General features: G+C 42.1%; 1 protein-coding gene across 1 annotated transcript in view; it reads right to left on the bottom strand.

Annotated features, from left to right (window-relative positions):
- The window catches only part of isoc1 (isochorismatase domain containing 1), a 29,754-nt gene extending 11,231 nt beyond the window's left edge, over positions 1–18,523 (bottom strand). The window contains exons 1-3 of the mRNA XM_080188738.1: positions 18,174–18,523; positions 10,982–11,101; positions 254–457 (exon numbers count right to left, since the gene is read on the bottom strand). Of these exons, the coding sequence (XP_080044864.1) occupies positions 254–457; positions 10,982–11,101; positions 18,174–18,422 (573 nt within the window). The 5' untranslated portion in view covers positions 18,423–18,523. The remainder of the gene's footprint in view (positions 1–253; positions 458–10,981; positions 11,102–18,173) is intronic.
- Between the last annotated feature and the right edge of the window lie 649 nt (positions 18,524–19,172).

The raw sequence follows: 19,172 nt of genomic DNA, 5'->3' as shown, positions 1-19,172 counted from the left end.
ACACAAAGAAACATAAAAAGGCAAAAGGATGGTTTAAATTTAAGAAGGATGAAAACACATACATACTCTGAACCATGGCCTTTTTTTTGTAATTCAATAGACCACGTGGTTTTAATCTCATCTGGAGCAAACTAAAAATAACAGAAGCCAAGATGCTTATTATAAAAAAAATTAGAAAAGGATCTTGGCACGAAGAAAATATATGGCAAGTAAAGGGTAAAATAAATATACATAAAACCAGATGGCTACATACCTCTACTCCAAACAACACAACACTTTGAACCCCTGGCATCTCATTAAGAGCATCTTCCACCTCTGGCACAACCATTGAAAATTTAGTTTTCGGTACAACCATTTTTGCTGTTGTGACATCTATTTCTGCTACAGTACTCCCAAGTCCTTTTGGATATTGCTCAGTGACAATAACAGGAATTCCCAAAATGTGGGCACCCTGAAGCTGAAAGTGTGTTCAAAATAATATTAAGTATACATACACACAAGTAGATAGCACAAAAATATTTCTTACAGTACAATTTAATAACAATGCCATACATGACACATTGCTGGAGACACCTAAACAGATCCTAAAAATATGAAGGAGCACTGTTAGCATCATCAAAAATATAGAAACTCCATGCAGACTTCTATACGCGAAACGGAACAATTAAGCATCAATGTTAAAGATCTATTAATGCCCAAGACTACAGCATGAGCAATGTGTCATTAATCACATTCATTTTGATTATTGGTCATTTGAGTTCTAACATTAACCTGGATTTTGGGGTAGTAACGTCAGTGAAACCAGCGGCGCTCACCATCATTTGATACCAACAGAACAATTCAGAAATTGCTGTCAATGAATCCATGCTTCTCCATTGTTCACACTGTTGAAGTAATCCTACACAGCACTCAACTAAAATTCACTGTATTGACGAGAACTTGCCCTTTAACAGTATTAAGTCTTGCTGGTAAAACCTTGAAAAAAAGTTATAATTTGTTGTACAAGGAGAAACTGCGTTTTTAAAGGTGTACTAATTTCATGACTGCTGATAAACCTTTTTGGAACATTCCTTATGAGATCTATGCAGTAATTTATAAAGGCTTCGCATAACTTTCCTGCTTTTGAACTCCATTAAATCCCAGTCACCTCCAAAGGTTTCTGTATATCTTGTGGGTCTTCTTGTCCTCTAAATATCTTTAGTTACTTAGTCCCACCTACCATAGGGCATGGCACATAATATTCTTGGATCATGTGGTTCTCACTGCATTCTCACCATATTGTGGCTACTAAGGTCTACTGCACAATGATTTAAGAATTCTTGCACTTTGAATAAATACAATGCAAATGAAATTTCAAAGAAGAATCTAGCAACTGCAAACGTGATTCTTATAAAGAATCCATTATGGAAATAATGCCACTATGGAGCACACAGTCTCTGAAAAGATTTGTATCACTTCTGACAGGAATAGCTGGTATTCCAGCAGCATTATTACCGGTGGGAATTTGCTCTGAACATTTTCCACTTTACTGCCATAACAAATGCATAAAAATTGGTTTCTACCAATCCTCTGCCAAGGTTATAAGGGGAAATTCCCAAGGAAATATCCAGTGCATGAGTTTTTGTTGAGTGCTGCTACAGGACATGAAGACAGTATGAAGTCTCACAACACCAGGTTAAAGTCCAACAGGTTTATTTGGTAGCAAAAGCCACTAGCTTTCGGAGCGCTGCTCCTTCGTCAGGTAAGAGGGAGTTCTGTTCACAAACAGGGCATATAAAGATGCAAACTCAATTTACAAAATAATTGTAAGTACAGACAACAAGTGGAGAGAGGGTTAAGCACTGGTTAAAGAGAAGTGTATTGTCTCCAGCTGGGACAGTTAGTACGATTTTGCAAACGCAGGCAAGTCATGGGGGTTACAGATAGTGTTACATGAATCCAAGATCTCAGTTAAGTCCGTCCTCATGTGTGCAGAACTTGGCCATCAGTCTCTGCTCAGTGACTCTGTGCTGTCGTGTGTCGTGAAGGCCGCCTTGGAGAACACTTACCTGAAGATCAGAGGCCGAATGCCCGTGATTGCTGAAATGTTCCCCAACAGGAAGAGAACAATCTTGCCTGGTGATTGTCAAGCAATGTTCATTTATCCATTGTTGTAGCATCTGCATGGTCTCCCCAACGTACCATGCCTCGGGACATCCTTTCCTGCAGCATCTCAGGTAGACAACGTTGGCCGAGTTGAGAGTATGTACCGTGCACCTGGTGGATGGTGTTCTCATGTGAAATAATGGCACCCGTGTCGATGATCCAGCACATCTTGCAGGGTTGTGTGGTTTCGTGGTCACTCTTCTCCTGAGGCTGGGTAGTTTGCTGCAGACAAAGGCCTGTTTGAGGTTGTGCGGTTGTTTGAAGGCAAGAAGTGGGAGTGTGGGGATGGCCTTGGCAACATATTTTTTGGCTTCTGATCTTCGGGTAAGCGTTCTCCAAGGTGGCCTTCACGACACACGACAATGCAGAGTCGCTGCGCAGAGACTGATAACCAAATTCCACACACTTGAGGACAGTCTCAATTGGGATCTTGGATTCATGTCACACTATCTGTAACCCCCATTGACTTGCCTGGATTTGCAAAATCTCACTAACTCTCCTGGCTGGAGACAATACACATGTTTTTAACCTAACCTAACCCTCTCTCTTCTCACATTGTCTGTACCTTGAAGATTTGATTACTTGTAAAGATTTGAATTCCAACCACTATTTTGTAAACTGAGTTTGTGCCTTTATATGCCTGTTTGTTAACAGAACTCCCACTTACCTGATGAAGGAGCGCTCCAAAAGCTAGTAGCTTTGCCACCAAATAAACCTGTGGACTTTAACCTGGTCTTGTGAGACTTCTCACTTGTTTATCCCAGTCCAATGGCGGTATCTCTACATCATGACAAGATATGAAGGCCAGTAACAACTGAAAGAAGCAAGCATTCTGAATTCAGCAAGATTCTTTGGTGGTTCACAGAAATCTTTCTACAAGCACTAAGAAACAAAGACACCAATCAAAACAAACTTCTCTCATTGAGAATTGACAAAAACAGCCACGAAGCAGGTATTCAATGATTTCAATAAGCAATTGGGTCTGTTGTCATGTTGCTTTGGTCATAGTAAGACTTAGTAGCAAGGGAGGAATGATGTTACTTCAGATGGGATACATCCAAGCCCTTGTGCTAACATTTTCTCCAGCCTTTGGCAATGCCAAAAAATGTATAACAGACCATGGCTGCAGTTGTGGAAGATCCTGCAGCTGGTACAAGTTAAGGCATAATAGCTGACTGGGCCTGAGGATGGTGGGAAGGAATAATCACCTCAAATTCAAGCCAACCATGACAAATACCGCTCTTAAGGTAACACCTAGATAAAGCAAAGGATCAAATTTTCACTGACAAACATCACCTATTGTCACCAAGGGGTAAAAAAAATGCAGAAGCAAACAATAGACACTCTCATATAACACAAGCAGTTATTAAAACATTTCTTGCACTGAAGCTGAATGTTTGAACAGGTGGCAAAAATAGAAGATGTGGGAGTTCAGTGTGAGATTTAAACATTGTCGGTAGAAGGTATATTAGTGGAAAGCATGGGGATGGTGTAGACAGAACTGTGAAGGCAGTGGGCATATTTCCAAGCTACTTAGTATTATATCAAAATTAATACATAGTCACTTTGTGAAGTTCATTGAGTATTGAAATAGCAACACAACAATAATTAACACAATAGCTCCTGAACACTATTGTGGAGACAAAGAAAATGTATAGAAATAGGGACTTCTTATGGCATTATAGATTGCATGCTGCCTCTGAGCTAGATGCTTCAGGTTTCAGTCCCACTCCACAACATGATGGTCACGAAGATAGCTTCATAACCCAGCTGAACAAGTTGATTGTCAACTTGCGAATCCTTCCAATGTGCCTATGGCAGGCAGTAAGAGGGGGAGGGGTCCCTGATCAACCATGCAGGCACCCTTCAAACAATGGAATCTGGCTTTAGGCAAGTAATCTGCTCCAGGAAAAGCGAGCTATGGAAACCAGGGGTTAGCACATGTCAATCTTCCTCATGCATCTCTAGCTGCAAGGAGTCTTCCAAAATTGATAGAACTAGCTTCCTACAAATTGTCATATTGGGCTGATAAATCGATTTTCCAACATCTCTGGATTTCCATGCTGGTGAACAGTTAGACAAAATCAGCAGTATGCTGGTGAAAAATCACAGACTGACATAATTGGGACATTATCCCCATATATATATAAATGGGGAATCTGAGACACTCAAAAAATCCGTCGAAAATTTTGTGCATTGTACCGAACCAGTGACGCAACATTAATAGGGGCAGCACAGTAGTTAGCAGTGCTGTCTCACAGCGCCAGGGACCCGTGTTCCATTCCGGCCTCGCTGACTGCCAATTTCCTCCAACACTCGAAAGATGTGCAGGTTAGATGGATTGAGCAGAGTAAATGCATGGGGTTATGGGGATAGGGTGGGTGGGGGGGAAATAGGGTGGAGGGGAGGGCTTGGGTGGGATGCTCTTTTGGAGAGTCAGTGCAGACTCAATGGGCCAGATGGTTCTTTCTACACTAGGGGGGTTCTGTTGCCAGCACTTGATGCTGCTGGTTAAACCCAACTGCTCAGAAAATCTTGATTAGTTCACCAGAATTGCACCAGTCTTAAACTATAATCCCTAAACTAACAGCCAGTTTGATTCAACAAAAAAAAAAGGGTTTTCCATTCCCGCTGTCACTAAAGACTTGGAGATAGCAATGTTTGCTAACACATTAATATATTTTCAAGGAAATTGCATCACAAGATTATATTTCTGATATATTCATGCAAACAATTATATGGCTGAAAGTTGTCCAAAAAAATGAATATTTGTCAGGATACTTCAATAACATACATTCACTGCACAACAAAGGCTGAAAAAAATTGAATGCAGAAGTTATAATTCAGGTAAAGTGTAAATATATTGCTGGAAGGATTCAGAAAGAAAACATTTATATGTTTGAGTAACAGTAAAAAGTAAACCCGCACCAACATCAGGACTTGAGAGTCTAGATACAAAGATCATTAAAACATCATAAGAAGGTACAGGAAATAAATCAGAAAGATTAATGAACAGCTGGATTTTATATCTAGAGCTCTAGATTACACGCGTTTAGAAGTTCAGCTATACAAAGCCTTTGTTAGACCACAGTTGTAGTACAATGAATAGTTCTGGGCGCTATACCTTAGCAAAGATGTATTGCCCATGGAGAGATTGCAGTACGGGTTTAACAGAATGATAGGTTAAATTACAAAGAGAGATTACACAAACTAGAATTGGATTTAGGGAATTTAGACGGTTAATGGGTGATTTGATTGAAGTTTAACATATCAAAGGGGCACAACTAGGGATAACAGTGCAGATAGGAAAAATCTATTTCTGCTTATTGGAGAATTAATCTAAAAAGTAGAGCTGATCTTTCAGAGTGGAAAGAGGAAACAATTTTAGGCACATTGTGGTAGAAGTTTGGAACTCCCTTTTGTAAATAGCAATTAATGTTTCAGTTAACAAAGGCAGTTGGTAAGAGTAGTGCTGTTGAGATAGTTATAATGAGCTTCTGAAAGGCATTTGATGAAGTGCTACATAACAAGATTGAAGCCCAGGGAATGAGAAAGGACACTGGCGACAGAATGAACACGGGAGTTAATTTAGTGACAGGAATCAAAGAGTAGTGGTGAGTGGTCATTTTTCAGAATCAAGGAACATACAAAATGAGACTCCCATGCGTCAGGATGAAGACCACTGCATTTCTTGAGTCTGTGTTAATGACTGAGCCTTCAGAATACCGGGCACAACTTTAAAATTTTCAGACGATATAAAAATTCAGAAGCATTGTGAAACGTGAGGAGGATAGAGATAGGCTTCAAGAGAACCAACAGGCAGTAACATGGCAGATGAAACTTAAAGACAAGTAGTTTTTTTTTTAGGAAGAACAAACACACATCGAAGGTGGCAAGAAAGCAGTAGCTAATAAGCCATATGGGATTCTGAGCTTTATAAAAGAGGTATAAAAGTACAAAGGAAAGAGAGTTGTGATTTACCTCTACGAAACACTGGTTCAGCTTCAACTGGAGTATTCTGTCCAATTCTGAACATTGCACTTCAGGAAGAATGTGATAGCATTACAAGACTGTACAAGGGATTTTTAAAAAAGTATACTCCTTCACAAAATGTGGGCATTACTCATTCGTCACTGTCCTGAAGGTGGTGGTAAGCCACCTTCCCAAATCATAGCAGACCATCTGGTGTTAAGATAGGAATTTGAGGTTTTTGATCCAGTGACAATGAAGGAACAGTGATATATTCCCAAGTCAGGATGGTGCATCCGCAACTCTTGTCCTTCTAGGTGATGGTCACGATCCCGTTTGGAAGGTGCTTGGGCAAGTTGCTGCGGTGCAACTTGTAGATGTTACACATTGCTGCCAATGTGCAATGTGGAGGGACTGAATGTTTAAGATGACGTATAGAGTGCCAACCAAAGCTAGTGTTGAGCTTTTGGCATGTTGTTGGAACTGCACTCATGCAGACAAGAACATTACAACATTCCTAACTTATGGATGGTGAACAGGTTCTGGGAGTCAGGAAGTAAGTTACGCAACACAGAAATTCCCAGCTTCTGTTGTTGTAGCCACAGTATTTAGAAGTCTCATTCAGGTTAACTTCTGGTCAATGGTGACCCACAGGATGGTGACAGTGGGGAATTCAACAATGATAGTGCCTTTGAATGTCAAGAGGAGGTGGTTAGATCCTCTCTTGGACATTGTCTGGCACTTGTATAGCATGAATGTTACCTGCCACTTATCAAGCCGGAATGTTGTCCAGGTCCTGATGCAGTTGGACACGAACTACTTCAGTAACTGAAAAGTTGCCAATGGTGTCGAATATGATTTGCTCATGATTGCATAGCCACAACTGACTGGGGAAGCAGCGTAAGATGCTGTGTTTGGGGCACTACTTGGAGGAGCTCTCTATAGTGACGTTCAGGGGCTGAGATGACTGACCAACAAGACAGTCATCTTCCTCTGTGCTAGGTAGGATTCCAACCAGTGTAGAATTTTTCCCGTTTCCCATTGATTCCAGTTTTGCTGGGACTCCTTAATGCCACACTCAGTCAAAAGTGGCCTTGATGTCAAAAGTAGTTACCCTTGTCTCACCACTTTGAATTCAGCTCTTTCTTCTGTGTCTGGGTCAAGGCTGTAAGGGCCGAATGGCCCTGGCAGAACCCAAACTGAACATCAGTGACCACCTTATTGCTGAAAAAGTGCCATTTGATAGCACTGTTGATGACACCTTCCACCACTTTGTTGATGATCAATAGTACCTCTATTGATCGGGTTAGATTTGCCCTGTTTTTTGTGGACAGGATGTGGGTATGCCGGCGTTGGACTGGCGTAAACACAGTAAAAAGTCTGACAACACCAGGTTTTAGTCCAACCTATTTATTTGATAATATACTCACAAGCTTTCGAGGGGACTGCCTCTTCGTCAGGTGAATGGAGAGTTCTGGCCTCAGACAGAGCATATAAAGCACAGACAGTTTAGAGATTACTGATTAAAATGTGAATCCTTACACCTAACCTGCTGTTCAAGACCTGAAGTGGCTGATAATGTGAGTGGAAGGAGCACTGATCACAGTTTAAAGAGATGTGTATTGTCTCCAGACAGTACAGTAAGTGAGGTTTTGCAAACCCAGGCAAGTCACGGGGGTTACAGATAGTGTGACATGAACCCAAGATCCCTGTTGAGACCGTCCTCACGTGTGCGGAACTTGGCTATCAGTCTCTGTTCAGCGACTCTGCGCTGTCGTGTGTCGTGAAGGCCGCCTTGGAGAATGCTTACCCGAAGGTCAGAGGCTGAATGCCCGTGACCACTGAAGTGTTCGCCAACAGGAAGGGAACAGTCTTGCCTGGTGACTGTCAAGCGATGTTCATTCATCCGTTGTCGTAGCGTCTGCATGGTCTCCCCAATGTACCATGCTTCGGGACATCCTTTCTTGCAATGTATCAGGTAGACAATGTTGGCCGAGTTGCAAGAGTATTTACCATGTACCTGGTGGATGGTATTCTCACGTGTGATGATGGTATCCGTGTCACTGATCCACTTCTTGCTTTCAGACAACCACACAACCTCAAACAGACCATTGTTCACAGCAAACTACCCAGCCTTCAGGAGAACAGTGACCACAATACCACACAACCCTGTCACAGCAACCTCTGCAAGACATGCCGGATCAGCGACACGGATACCATCATCACACGTGAGAATACCATCCACCAGGTACATGATAAATACTCTTGCAACTCGGCCAACATTGTCTACCTGATACGTTGCAAGAAAGGATGTCCCGAAGCATGGTACATTGGGGAGACCATGCAGACGCTACGACAACGGATGAATGAACATCGCTCGACAGTCACCAGGCAAGACTGTTCCCTTCCTGTTGGCGAACACTTCAGTGGTCACGGGCATTCAGCCTCTGACCTACGGGTAAGCATTCTCCAAGGCGGCCTTCACGACACACGACAGCGCAGAGTCGCTGAACAGAGACTGATAGCCAAGTTCCGCACACGTGAGGACGGTCTCAACAGGGATCTTGGGTTCATGTCGCACTATCTGTAACCCCCGTGACTTGCCTGGGTTTGCAAAACCTCACTTACTGTACTGTCTGGAGACAATACACATCTCTTTAAACTGTGATCAGTGCTCCTTCCACTCACATTATCAGCCACTTCAGGTCTTGAACAGCAGGTTAGGTGTAAGGATTCGCATTTTAATCAGTAATCTCTAAACTGTCTGTGCTTTATATGCTCTGTCTGAGGCCAGAACTCTCCATTCACCTGACGAAGAGGCAGTCCCCTCGAAAGCTTGTGAGTATATCATCAAATAAATAGGTTGGACTAAAACCTGGTGTTGTCAGACTTTTTTTGTGGACAGGACATACCTCTGCAATTTCCCAAATCATCATGTAGATACCAGTGTTGCATCTGTACTAAAACAGCTTGGTGGAGGGTGCAGCTAGTTCTGGAGTACAGGTCTTCAATACCATTGCCAGAATGTTGTCAGGGCCCAGGGACCTAGCAGTATCCAATACATTCAGCAATCTCTTATATCATGTAGAGAGAGAAACAAATTGACTGAAGGTCCGTGATGCTAGAGACCTTTGGTGGAAGAATTGATAGATCAACACTTGCCATTTCTGGCTGAAGATGGTCGCAAATACTTCAGCTTTGTCTTTTGTATGAATGGGCTGGCCTCCCCCATCTTTGAGGCTCGGGATATTTGAGAAGCCTCTTTCTCCAGTTAACTGTCAGCCATCTTTCGTGACTGAATGTGGCAGGACTGCAGAGCTTAGGTCTGATCCTTCGGTTATGACATCAGTTAGTTCTATCTATTTCATGCTGCTTCCATTGTTTGGTTTGTATGTAGCTTAGTCAGTTTGACACCTCATTTTTAGGTGTGCCTGGTGCTGCTCCTGGCACACCCACTGCACTCTTCATTGATCCCCAATTTGATGGTGATGGTAGGATGGTGGATATGACGGGCCATGAATTTGCATATTCTGGTTGAATACAATTCTGCTGCTGATGATCCACAGCTAGATATATTTGAATCTATTCATCATGGTTGTAATACTACATACTACAGAGAGTATTGCTCAATGTGAAGATCGGACTTCATTTCCACAAGGACTATGCTGTAGTCATTCCTAACAACACTGTCATAGTGAATCAGTGTGGAAAGGTAAAGTAGGATTTTTCCCTATTGTTGGTTCCCTCACCAGCTGCTGGAGACCCAATCTAACAGTTGTGTCCTTTAGGTTTCAGTCAGCCTTCACTAATGGTGATGGATATTGAAATCCCCTACCCAGATTATTCTAGGCCCTTGCCACCTTCCTTGCTTTTTCCAAATAGTGTTAAACACGGAACAGTACTGAATCACCCGCTGAAGCTGGGTGAGTGGGAGATTGTAATTGGCAGAAGGCTTCCTTGTCCATGTTTGACTTGACACTGATTTACAAGAAGGGTCTCAGGGATGAGGGATTTTAGTTATCTGGATAGATTGGGCTGTTTTCCTTATGGAGAAGGTACGATAGAGGTGTTCAAGATCATAAGGTGTCTAAAGGGAGAAGATAGGAAGAAGTTGTTTGAGAACCAGAGGACACTGATTTAAGGTGATTGGCAAAATACTTTTAAGCAGGAAATTATTAGGTTTGCAATGCCCAAGAGTGTGGTTTTGAAAGATTTAATTATGACTTTCAGAAAATGAATTGGATAATGTCTGAAGACAAATAAGATGGGAGAAAATAGAAAAAAAGGTCAGAGGAGGGGCCTAGTTGAGTTGTATTTGCAGAGAGCCAGCACTGAGATGACAGGCTGAATGCCTTCTTTTTTCTGTAACCATTCGATAAACTTTGAAATCTCAGATTGATAGTGCCTTCAATTAATAAAAACTTATGGAACATGATGTAAAGATCTACGTGGAATTAAATTGCATATTGGCTATGATCTCATTTAGAACAAGGGGGCTAAATGACACATACTTGTTCCACACTCTCAAAGCTCTTCATAGATAAGGTACCTTTTGGATTGTAATCACTATTATAGTTTAGGATATGCACCGGCCAATTTGATCACAAGATCTCACAAACAATTAGGTAAGTAATCGGAGAGCATTGGGAACAGAATTTCATTCAATAACCAATTTCAAGAAAATAAAAATTGCATATCATTTCAACCCATGGAACAACTTTTAAAATTCTGAAAGGTAAGGATATTACTTTGTTCAGAATTTTATTCACAATCACCATGATAAGGGACAAATCATTTTTCTCACTTTGTTGCAATTTAGTGCTCAAACAAATTTGGAATGAACAATAATAAACTTCTGAAAACTCACCAGCCTGTGTCCTACACTTATGATATCTCCAAAATACTTGATTGCGGGCCTGAACCTTTCTTGCATATCACAACAGAAAAACACGGTGCTGGAAGCCACCAGGTTTCCAAGTGAAGTTATCTGGTAAAACAAATTTTAAAAATGTCAGAATTAACCACTCCTTTTTTGGTCTCTTCAAGATAACTTACACTCGATATGCAATAAGGCAAGTGATGGAAATGGCAGTTATAATAACCATAATGGATCAATAATGTATAGAATTTCTTACATTGTCAGCTCAGGATATTGAAGACTAGGACAATAAGGTAGATTGCTCATGCCCAAAGTTTTTTTTAAAGGGTTCATTGTTAATAATCAGAAACTTGTAGTTCACTGGATCAGCAGACACTTTTCTGGATCAGCACTCAATAGCTTTATGCTTCATGGATATGCAAATAAATTGTAATAACAATTGCTAATTACAAAGAACAATACAGCATAGGAAACAGGCCCTTGGCCCTCCAAGCCCGTGCCGCTCATTGGTCCAACTAGACCATTCTTCTGCATCCCTCCATTCCCAGTCTGCTCATGTGACTATCCAGATAAGTCTTAAACGATCCCAGCGTGTTCGCCTCCACCACCCTGCTTGGCAGTGCATTCCAGGTCCCCACCACCCTCTGTGTAAAATACGTCCCTCTGATATCTGAGTTAAACCTCACCCCCCTCACCTTGAACCTGTGACCCCTCATGTTTGTCACCTCCGACTGGGAAAAAGCTTCCCACTGTTCACCCTATCCATACCCCTCATAATTTTATGCACCTCTATTAGGTCTCCTCTCATTCTCCGTCTTTCCAGGGAGAACAATCCCAGTTTACCCAATCTCTCCTCATAGCTAAGACCCTCCTTACCAGGCCACATCCTGGCAAACCTTCTCCGTACTCTCTCCAAAGCCTCCACGTCCTTCTGGTAGCGCAGCGACCAAAACTGGACGCAGTACTCCAAATGTGGCCTAACCAACGTTCTATACAGCTGTAACATCAGATGCCAATTTTTATACTCTATACCCCGTCCTATAAAGGCAAGCATGCCAGATGCCTTCTTCACCACCTCCTCCACCTTCAAGGATCTGCAGACTTGCACACCCAGGTCCCTCTGTGCGTCTATACTTTTGATGGTTCTGCCATTTATTGTATAGCTCCCCCCTACATTAGTCCTACCAAAATGCATCACTTCGCATTTATCTGGATTAAATTCCATCTGCCATTTCTCTGCCCAATTTTCCAGTCTATCTATATCTTGCTGTATTCTCTGACAATGCTCATCGCTATCCGCAAGTCCAGCCATCTTCATGCCATCCGCAAACTTGCTGATCACACCGGTTACACCTTCTTCCAAATCATTTATATATATCATAAATAGCAGAGGTCCCAGTACAGAGCCCTGCGGAACACCACTGGTCACAGACCTCCAGCCAGTAAAAGACCCTTCCACTACTGTTCCCTGTGCAGATACATGGATCTGGGCCAGTGTCTGTGGGAGTTTGCGCATTCTCCCCGTGCTTGCATGGGTTTTGTCCGGGTGCTCCAGTTTCCTCCCACACCCCAAAGATGTGCTCTTAGGCTAATTGGTGTAACTATTTGTCCCTAAATTAGTATCCCCTCAATCTGGTTTCCAATGTGGAGTGCCGTTAGCATAGGCAAAGGTCACGGGTGGAAGAGGGATTCACAATGTTGAAATGGCGGTGCGGGCTCGTTGGGCCAAAGGGCCTGTTTCCCGTGCTGTGTTGTTCTTTGTACTACCCTCTGTCTTTTGTGACCGAGCCAGTTCTCTACCCATCTAGCCACCTCTCCTTTTATACCATGAAATTTTACCTTTTGCACCAACCTGCCATGAGGGACTTCGTCAAATGCTTTACTAAAATCCATTACCAAAAACATTCCTGGCTGTAGCATCAATACGTCATTGATGAGTTTATTAAATGAGCTTTCCCCGACACAATAATACATTTGAAATCTTGTGTGTTCAATAAAAGCTAACAAAATTTATTTTATGAGATTTAGCTCAATGCAGAAGTGACATCTGAAATATTCCTTAGATTATTACTGAAGTAGCATGATAATCATGGGTATTGTCTGTCCTTTGCATGAAAATTAAATATCCCCTTTTTATATTTACTGTTTTGATTTTATAAAATTACAAAAGATAGATTTCATATGAATACTATTTAGGGAATAGAAATGATTGGAATTTGAAAAATAAGTTGTATTTGGATCACATTTGGATGACACATAACACACATCTAATACCAAGAAATTGGATATTCTGATTCATTGCTTCTTCACTTAACAACTGTGCGAACATTAAGCAATCCATTTGGAAAGTTATAATTATTCACATCAGCTATTGTGCAATGTGTCTGCAAAAACTGGACATAGTCATTTCATTTTTTTCCTCCAGCTGTAGTTCTTAAGAATGAGAAGCCTCAATAATAATTTAAATTATATAAGTTAAGGCAACATAAACATTTTAGACTGTTATCAATGTAGAAAGATAATTACATAATTTCCTTCAATCAAAATAAAAAAAAACAGAAAATTACTGCCAATTTTTTGAGTGAGAAAAACCAGCACGTTCTTAGAATCTGCTGATTGCTACATACCATTTTTAAGTTTACAAGAGAACAATATTAGCTTACCAACATGTCTAGTTATAAACATAATCCTCATTATCTAGTGCCTATGATCATAATCAATTAATCTGCTTGAAGTAAAATTAATTATGTATGGGTTATCTTTCTTCTAGGAAGGAGTGTACTGTAAACGCTGCAGTCTGAAGAGTCCAAAGTTAATTAATACAGTCATTATTTCAAGTTTCCATATCTTATTCTCTGATTACGATAATGAAATAGAAACCTGTTAAGGACAGCCAATCACCAGCTTCAAAGACAATTAAGCATGATTGCAGATCGCACGCTGCAATCTTAAACCACAGGTCTTGACATCAGTGGGAGGATAGGATTTTCCATGAAAGCCAGGCCAAATTGTGCTATGCAAAAAAAAAGACAAAGGGACACTGAGAACAATGGACCTGCTGTTCAGCCACTGCATCATCATTACAGCACAAGGAGGACACTGGGGAGATACATCAAGTCATTGCAGTGGCACGGTGCTACTTGATATATAGAACAGTGTGGCACATTAGTATCTATACAATTTGCTGAGGCACAACTAGAGAATTTTAAAAGTTACATCCTTTCCCAGGATGTGAGCATTGCTAAAGGTCAGCATTTGTTGCCCATTTCTAATGGTTATTGAGAAGATGGTGATGAGCCACTTTCTTGAATCACAGCAATCCAATTGGTGTAGATACCCATAGTGCTGTTGTAGAAAGAGTTCCAGGTTTTCAACCCAGCAACAGTGACATAGCTCCAAGTCAGGATGATGTGCGGCTTGGAGGGGAACTTGGCGGTAGTGGTGTTCCCACGCATCTTGTTCCCTTGTTCTTCCACGAAGTAGGAAATAAAGATCACGGGTCTGAAACGTGTTGCCGATGAAGGCTTGGCCAGTTGTTATTAGGTAAGCTAATAGTGTATCTGCCACTGTGCATCAGTGGTGAAGGCAGTGAATGTTTCAGTTGGTGAAGGGACATCAATCAAACAGGCTGCTTTGCGTCAAAAGGTGTTGAGCTTCGAGCGTTATTAGAGTCGCACTCATCCAAGCAACTGCATAGTATTCCATCACATTACTGACTTGTGCCTTGTGAATAGGTTTTGGGGCATCAGAAGAAGATGAGCTACTTGCCATAGAGCTCCCAGCCTCTAACATGCACTTGTGGCCAGTTTATTCATTCACTCGTTCGGTTCAGTTTCTGGTCAACGGTAACCACCAGGATGTTGGTAATAAGGGATTGTGATGGTGGTGCTGGCATTACCTTTGAACGTCAGAGGAAATGATTACTCTCTTGTTGGAAACAGCCATTGTTTGGCACTTGTGTGGTGTGAATTTTACTTGCCACTTAGACCAGGTCTGAGTGTAGTACAAATCTTACTGCTTTTGGGTCCATTACTTGTCTGCCAATGTCACTAATAAGAAATCTCACAACAGGGCGGCACAGTGGCACAGCAGTTAGCACTGCTGCCTCACAGTGCCAAGGACCTAGGTTCAATTTCAGCCTCAGGTCACTGTGTGTGGAGTTTGCACATTCTCCCTGTGTCTGTGTGGGTTTCCTCTGGATGCTCCGGTTTCCTCCCAAAGTCCAAAGATGTGCAGGTTAGGTTGACTGGCCATGCTAAACTGATCATAGTGTCAGGGGAATAGCAGGGTAAATATGTGGGGTTACGGGAATAGGGCCTGAGTGGGATTGTGGTCGGTGCAGACTCAATGCGCTGAATGGCTTCCATCTGTATTGTCAGGATTCCATGATTCTATGAACACCAGGCTAAAGTCCAACAGGTTTATTTGGTATCATGAGCTTTTGGAGTGCTGCTCCTTCATCAGGTGAGTGAAGAAGAGAGGCACTCACCTGATGAAGGAGCAGTGCTCCAACAGCTCATGACGCCAAATAAACACGTTGGGACTTTAACACTGTGTGATTAGACTTCCTACTTCCACCCCAGTCCGTCAGCATCTCCACATCACGATTTCACTAGTCACAGACCAGCAATACTCCTTGCAGCTTCAAAATGTTGCTGTGGTGTTTCTTTGATCTATCTGGAAGATAGTTTGCAATGGTTTTGAAACCAGTAATTGGGTCACTGTTGGATCATATTCAACACCTCTCCATGATCATTTGAGTAATGGGGCTTCCACAGCCTTGCATCTAAACAATTGCAAACTTACTAGAAAACACAGCTTTAGAAAAAAAATTTAAAATGTTAAATAAACATAATTTATTTCTTGCATGCACACTTTTTTTCACTTACAAAATAAGGTACTAGATAATTAGTATTGAAATATAAGAAAAATGCATATTTACCCATGAAATTTCATACAGCTGTTTGGCTGAACAACTATATTTTAAAATCACCTTTGTCCAGTGCCCTCCTTGTTCCTTTATCTATTTCTCTGTTCATGTATCACATACCATTTGAAAGCCTGCAGTAGGTTTCCTCTTTACTGTCTCCAATGCAGCTGTTACACTTTCCAGAACCTTCTACATCCTCAGTCTCACCATCATTTAACACACTGACATAGAAGATAATTTACTGTGTTCTAATTGAAAGATATAAACTTATTTTCACCACAAAACAGCAAATGCAAAATTCTGCCACGTATACATCCAGATTACCGAAATCAATATAACGCAAATGATTTAATTGCACATAAAAATTGCTTCATAATGTACAGTACATTGAGATAAAAATATTGATTTTATATATATTCTGTAAAGTATTAACATTGTTGATTTAAGCTTGGAATGGTAATGAATTCTAATCCAACTGCATTTTACAACATTGAAATGGTTCATACTGCCAATCTAACCCATAATATTTGGCTAAATTATTGCAGTTGACTAATGCAGATTATCCTCATTTTGAATTCTGCAACATTCTAACAACACAACCGTAAAGGTCCTCTTACATTCTACAATGCATCTTTCTATTAGCATTACCAACAAAATCATAGCATCATAGAGTGCAGAAGAGACCCTTCGGCCCATCAAATCTGCACCAACACATTAGAAACACCTGAACTCCCACCTCATCCCATCTGCCTTGGCCCAGAGCCTGAATGCTATGACGTTCCAAATACTCATGCAGGTACTTCTTGAAGGATGCGAGGTATCCTGCCTCAACCACCCTCCCAGGCAGCTTTCTCCAGACTGTCACCATCTTCTGGGTAAAAACGTTTTTCCTCACATCTCCACTAAACCTCTTGCTCTTCACCTTGAACCTATATCCCCTTGTGACTGACCCTTCAATTAAGGAAAACAGCTACTCCTTATCCAATCAGTCCATGTTCCTCTTAATCTTGTACAGCACCCATAGAATAAATGATTTATTTTCTCTGATTTTCCATACAAGCCAAAATTGAAATGAAACACCTAATTACAATCAAGATGTATTATGAGGTTGTCACCTTGTAACAACTTTCAACACGGAAGTCCTGTCCCCATTTTGCAAGCCTTAGAGTAGATACAAGGGCCAGACCAATAAAAAGGAACAAAAGCATTTGTAAACATATATATCAATAAATTCAGTATAAAGCTGAAAATAGTCAATCAAGGCCTCTAATTTTACATCCATGGTTTATTAAAAAACAGAATAGTTGTTTCATCTAAATAAATTTTAAGTAGAAGCATCCATTTTAGTTAACACTCCTGGGCATCTGTAGTCCATCTGTTAACTTTGTGGCTGGAGTGGGAGATGGCACAGTGTATCTTTCACAGCATTATGGATAGCCAGTGAAACTGAGCTGGGTTTGGGGACAGGCAGCTGCAGTTCCTATTACTATAAACAGAAACCTCAGCAGGATGGATGCTGTCTAAAATAAAATGCATTATATTTTAATTGGTGTATTGTTGGCAATAGGGCTACAATATTAGCAAAACCACAGTGAACCAAACTGACTAATGAAACAACTTATTTAAGCACATTTATAAACTACATTTTTGACAAATTCTGATTTGTTTTCATAGTAATCAAAAATCTTAATTCCAGCAATTCTTTCATAGTCAATAAATTGAGACTTGCCTCCTTTTAAACAATTTGTTTGCAATGAATAATAACACCAAATTCTGACGTGTTATTTTGTGCAGATGTATCATCAAATCCAAGTTTGAAACCAGTTACACAAGGGCCAGTATAAGAAGGAATATGGTAGAATCTATTACTAATGTAATCGTGTTCAATTTGAACAATTAGAATCAGCGCTGCTGACAACTACTGACTTTTTTCTAAAAAGTAAAATCGAATGGACAGTCAGCACATCCATTTATACAAATATACAGGTTACGTGACAGTGTTAAATTGCTATATATGTTAAGGTGCATTGACATAAGCTCTGTGTCTCTATTATTAAATATGCGACCCAACGCCTGTCTCTTTCAATGGACAGTACGCGGCTTTGGGCATTTTTTTTGCTGTGTCTGAAGAACTGATGGCTGCAACATGTAATAAACCTGTGACTGTGGTAATATCAATCCTTATGACTGGAGCATTGCAAACACCTTTCACCGACACAGACATGGGGCTGATCCGGAGCCGGGACTCACCGGCACTTGCAGGGACACCAGCCGCAATTTGCACCGCTCATTGACCACAAATCCCTTGGGCAGGTCGATATACTCGCCCCACTCGGCCGAGTACAGCTGGATCAGGAACTTGCGGTGGACGCCGATCAAGCCGCCGTAAAGAGCCAGGAATTTCTGGATCAGCACCTCATGGCCCGACCCAAGCGGCACGGTGGAGGCTCTAGAAAAGGTGGAGAAACAGAACAGCACCGGCACCTGAGCCTCCGCCATGTTACTGGACCGTAAATAACCACCCCGTCAACTTTAACCCCGGTCTGGCACAGGAGCCCCGCACCGAGAATGAGCGCGGAAGATGAGAGGAGCCAGAGGGGGAGGAGTCTAGGAAGGGGAGGAGCCAAGGGGATGGGCGGGGCTAGAGGATGGGAGGAGCTAGAGGGGATGGGGCCAGGGAAGGGAGGAGCCAGAAGGGGAAGAAGGCTGGCGGGGGTGGAGCTTGGTGGGGGGGAGGGGCCTGGTGGGGGCGGAACCTGGTGGGGATGGAGCCTGGCGGTGTCGGAGACTGACGGAAGGGGAAGCCGGGAGGGGAGGGGGGGCGGAGACTAGGGACGGGAGGAGCTAGAGCAGGAGGGGAGGAGCCAAGGCAAGGGGAGGAGCTAGAGGGAACGGGGCCAAGGGAAGAGGAGGAGTCATCCTCACTCAGCGCCCCGCCCCCTCCCTTCGCTCAACGACCCCGTCCCCGCACAAATCCCCGTCCCCGCACAAATCCCCGTCCCCGCACAAATCCCCGCCCCCTTTTTGGCCACGCCCCATACTGGCCCCGCCCTCTGTTGGCCACGCCCCTCCTCAGTGGACTTGGTTTTTTTACATTATCATTTGCCGCAGGTTGCGGCTGGTACCGGTTTGGACTGGCGTCTACAGGAATTGGCAAGCACTGTCCAGAACACTGGTGTGTGCAAAATTGGAGATAAACCTCAGAGATAATATATATATTAAACAATTCTCTATAGCAGCTATAGCAAT

Source organism: Carcharhinus amblyrhynchos, chromosome 5 (genome assembly GCF_965287045.1).
Source record: "Carcharhinus amblyrhynchos chromosome 5, sCarAmb.v2.hapA, whole genome shotgun sequence".
In the NCBI taxonomy this organism is placed as follows: domain Eukaryota; kingdom Metazoa; phylum Chordata; class Chondrichthyes; order Carcharhiniformes; family Carcharhinidae; genus Carcharhinus; species Carcharhinus amblyrhynchos.
This window is presented reverse-complemented; position numbering and strand designations above follow the sequence as displayed.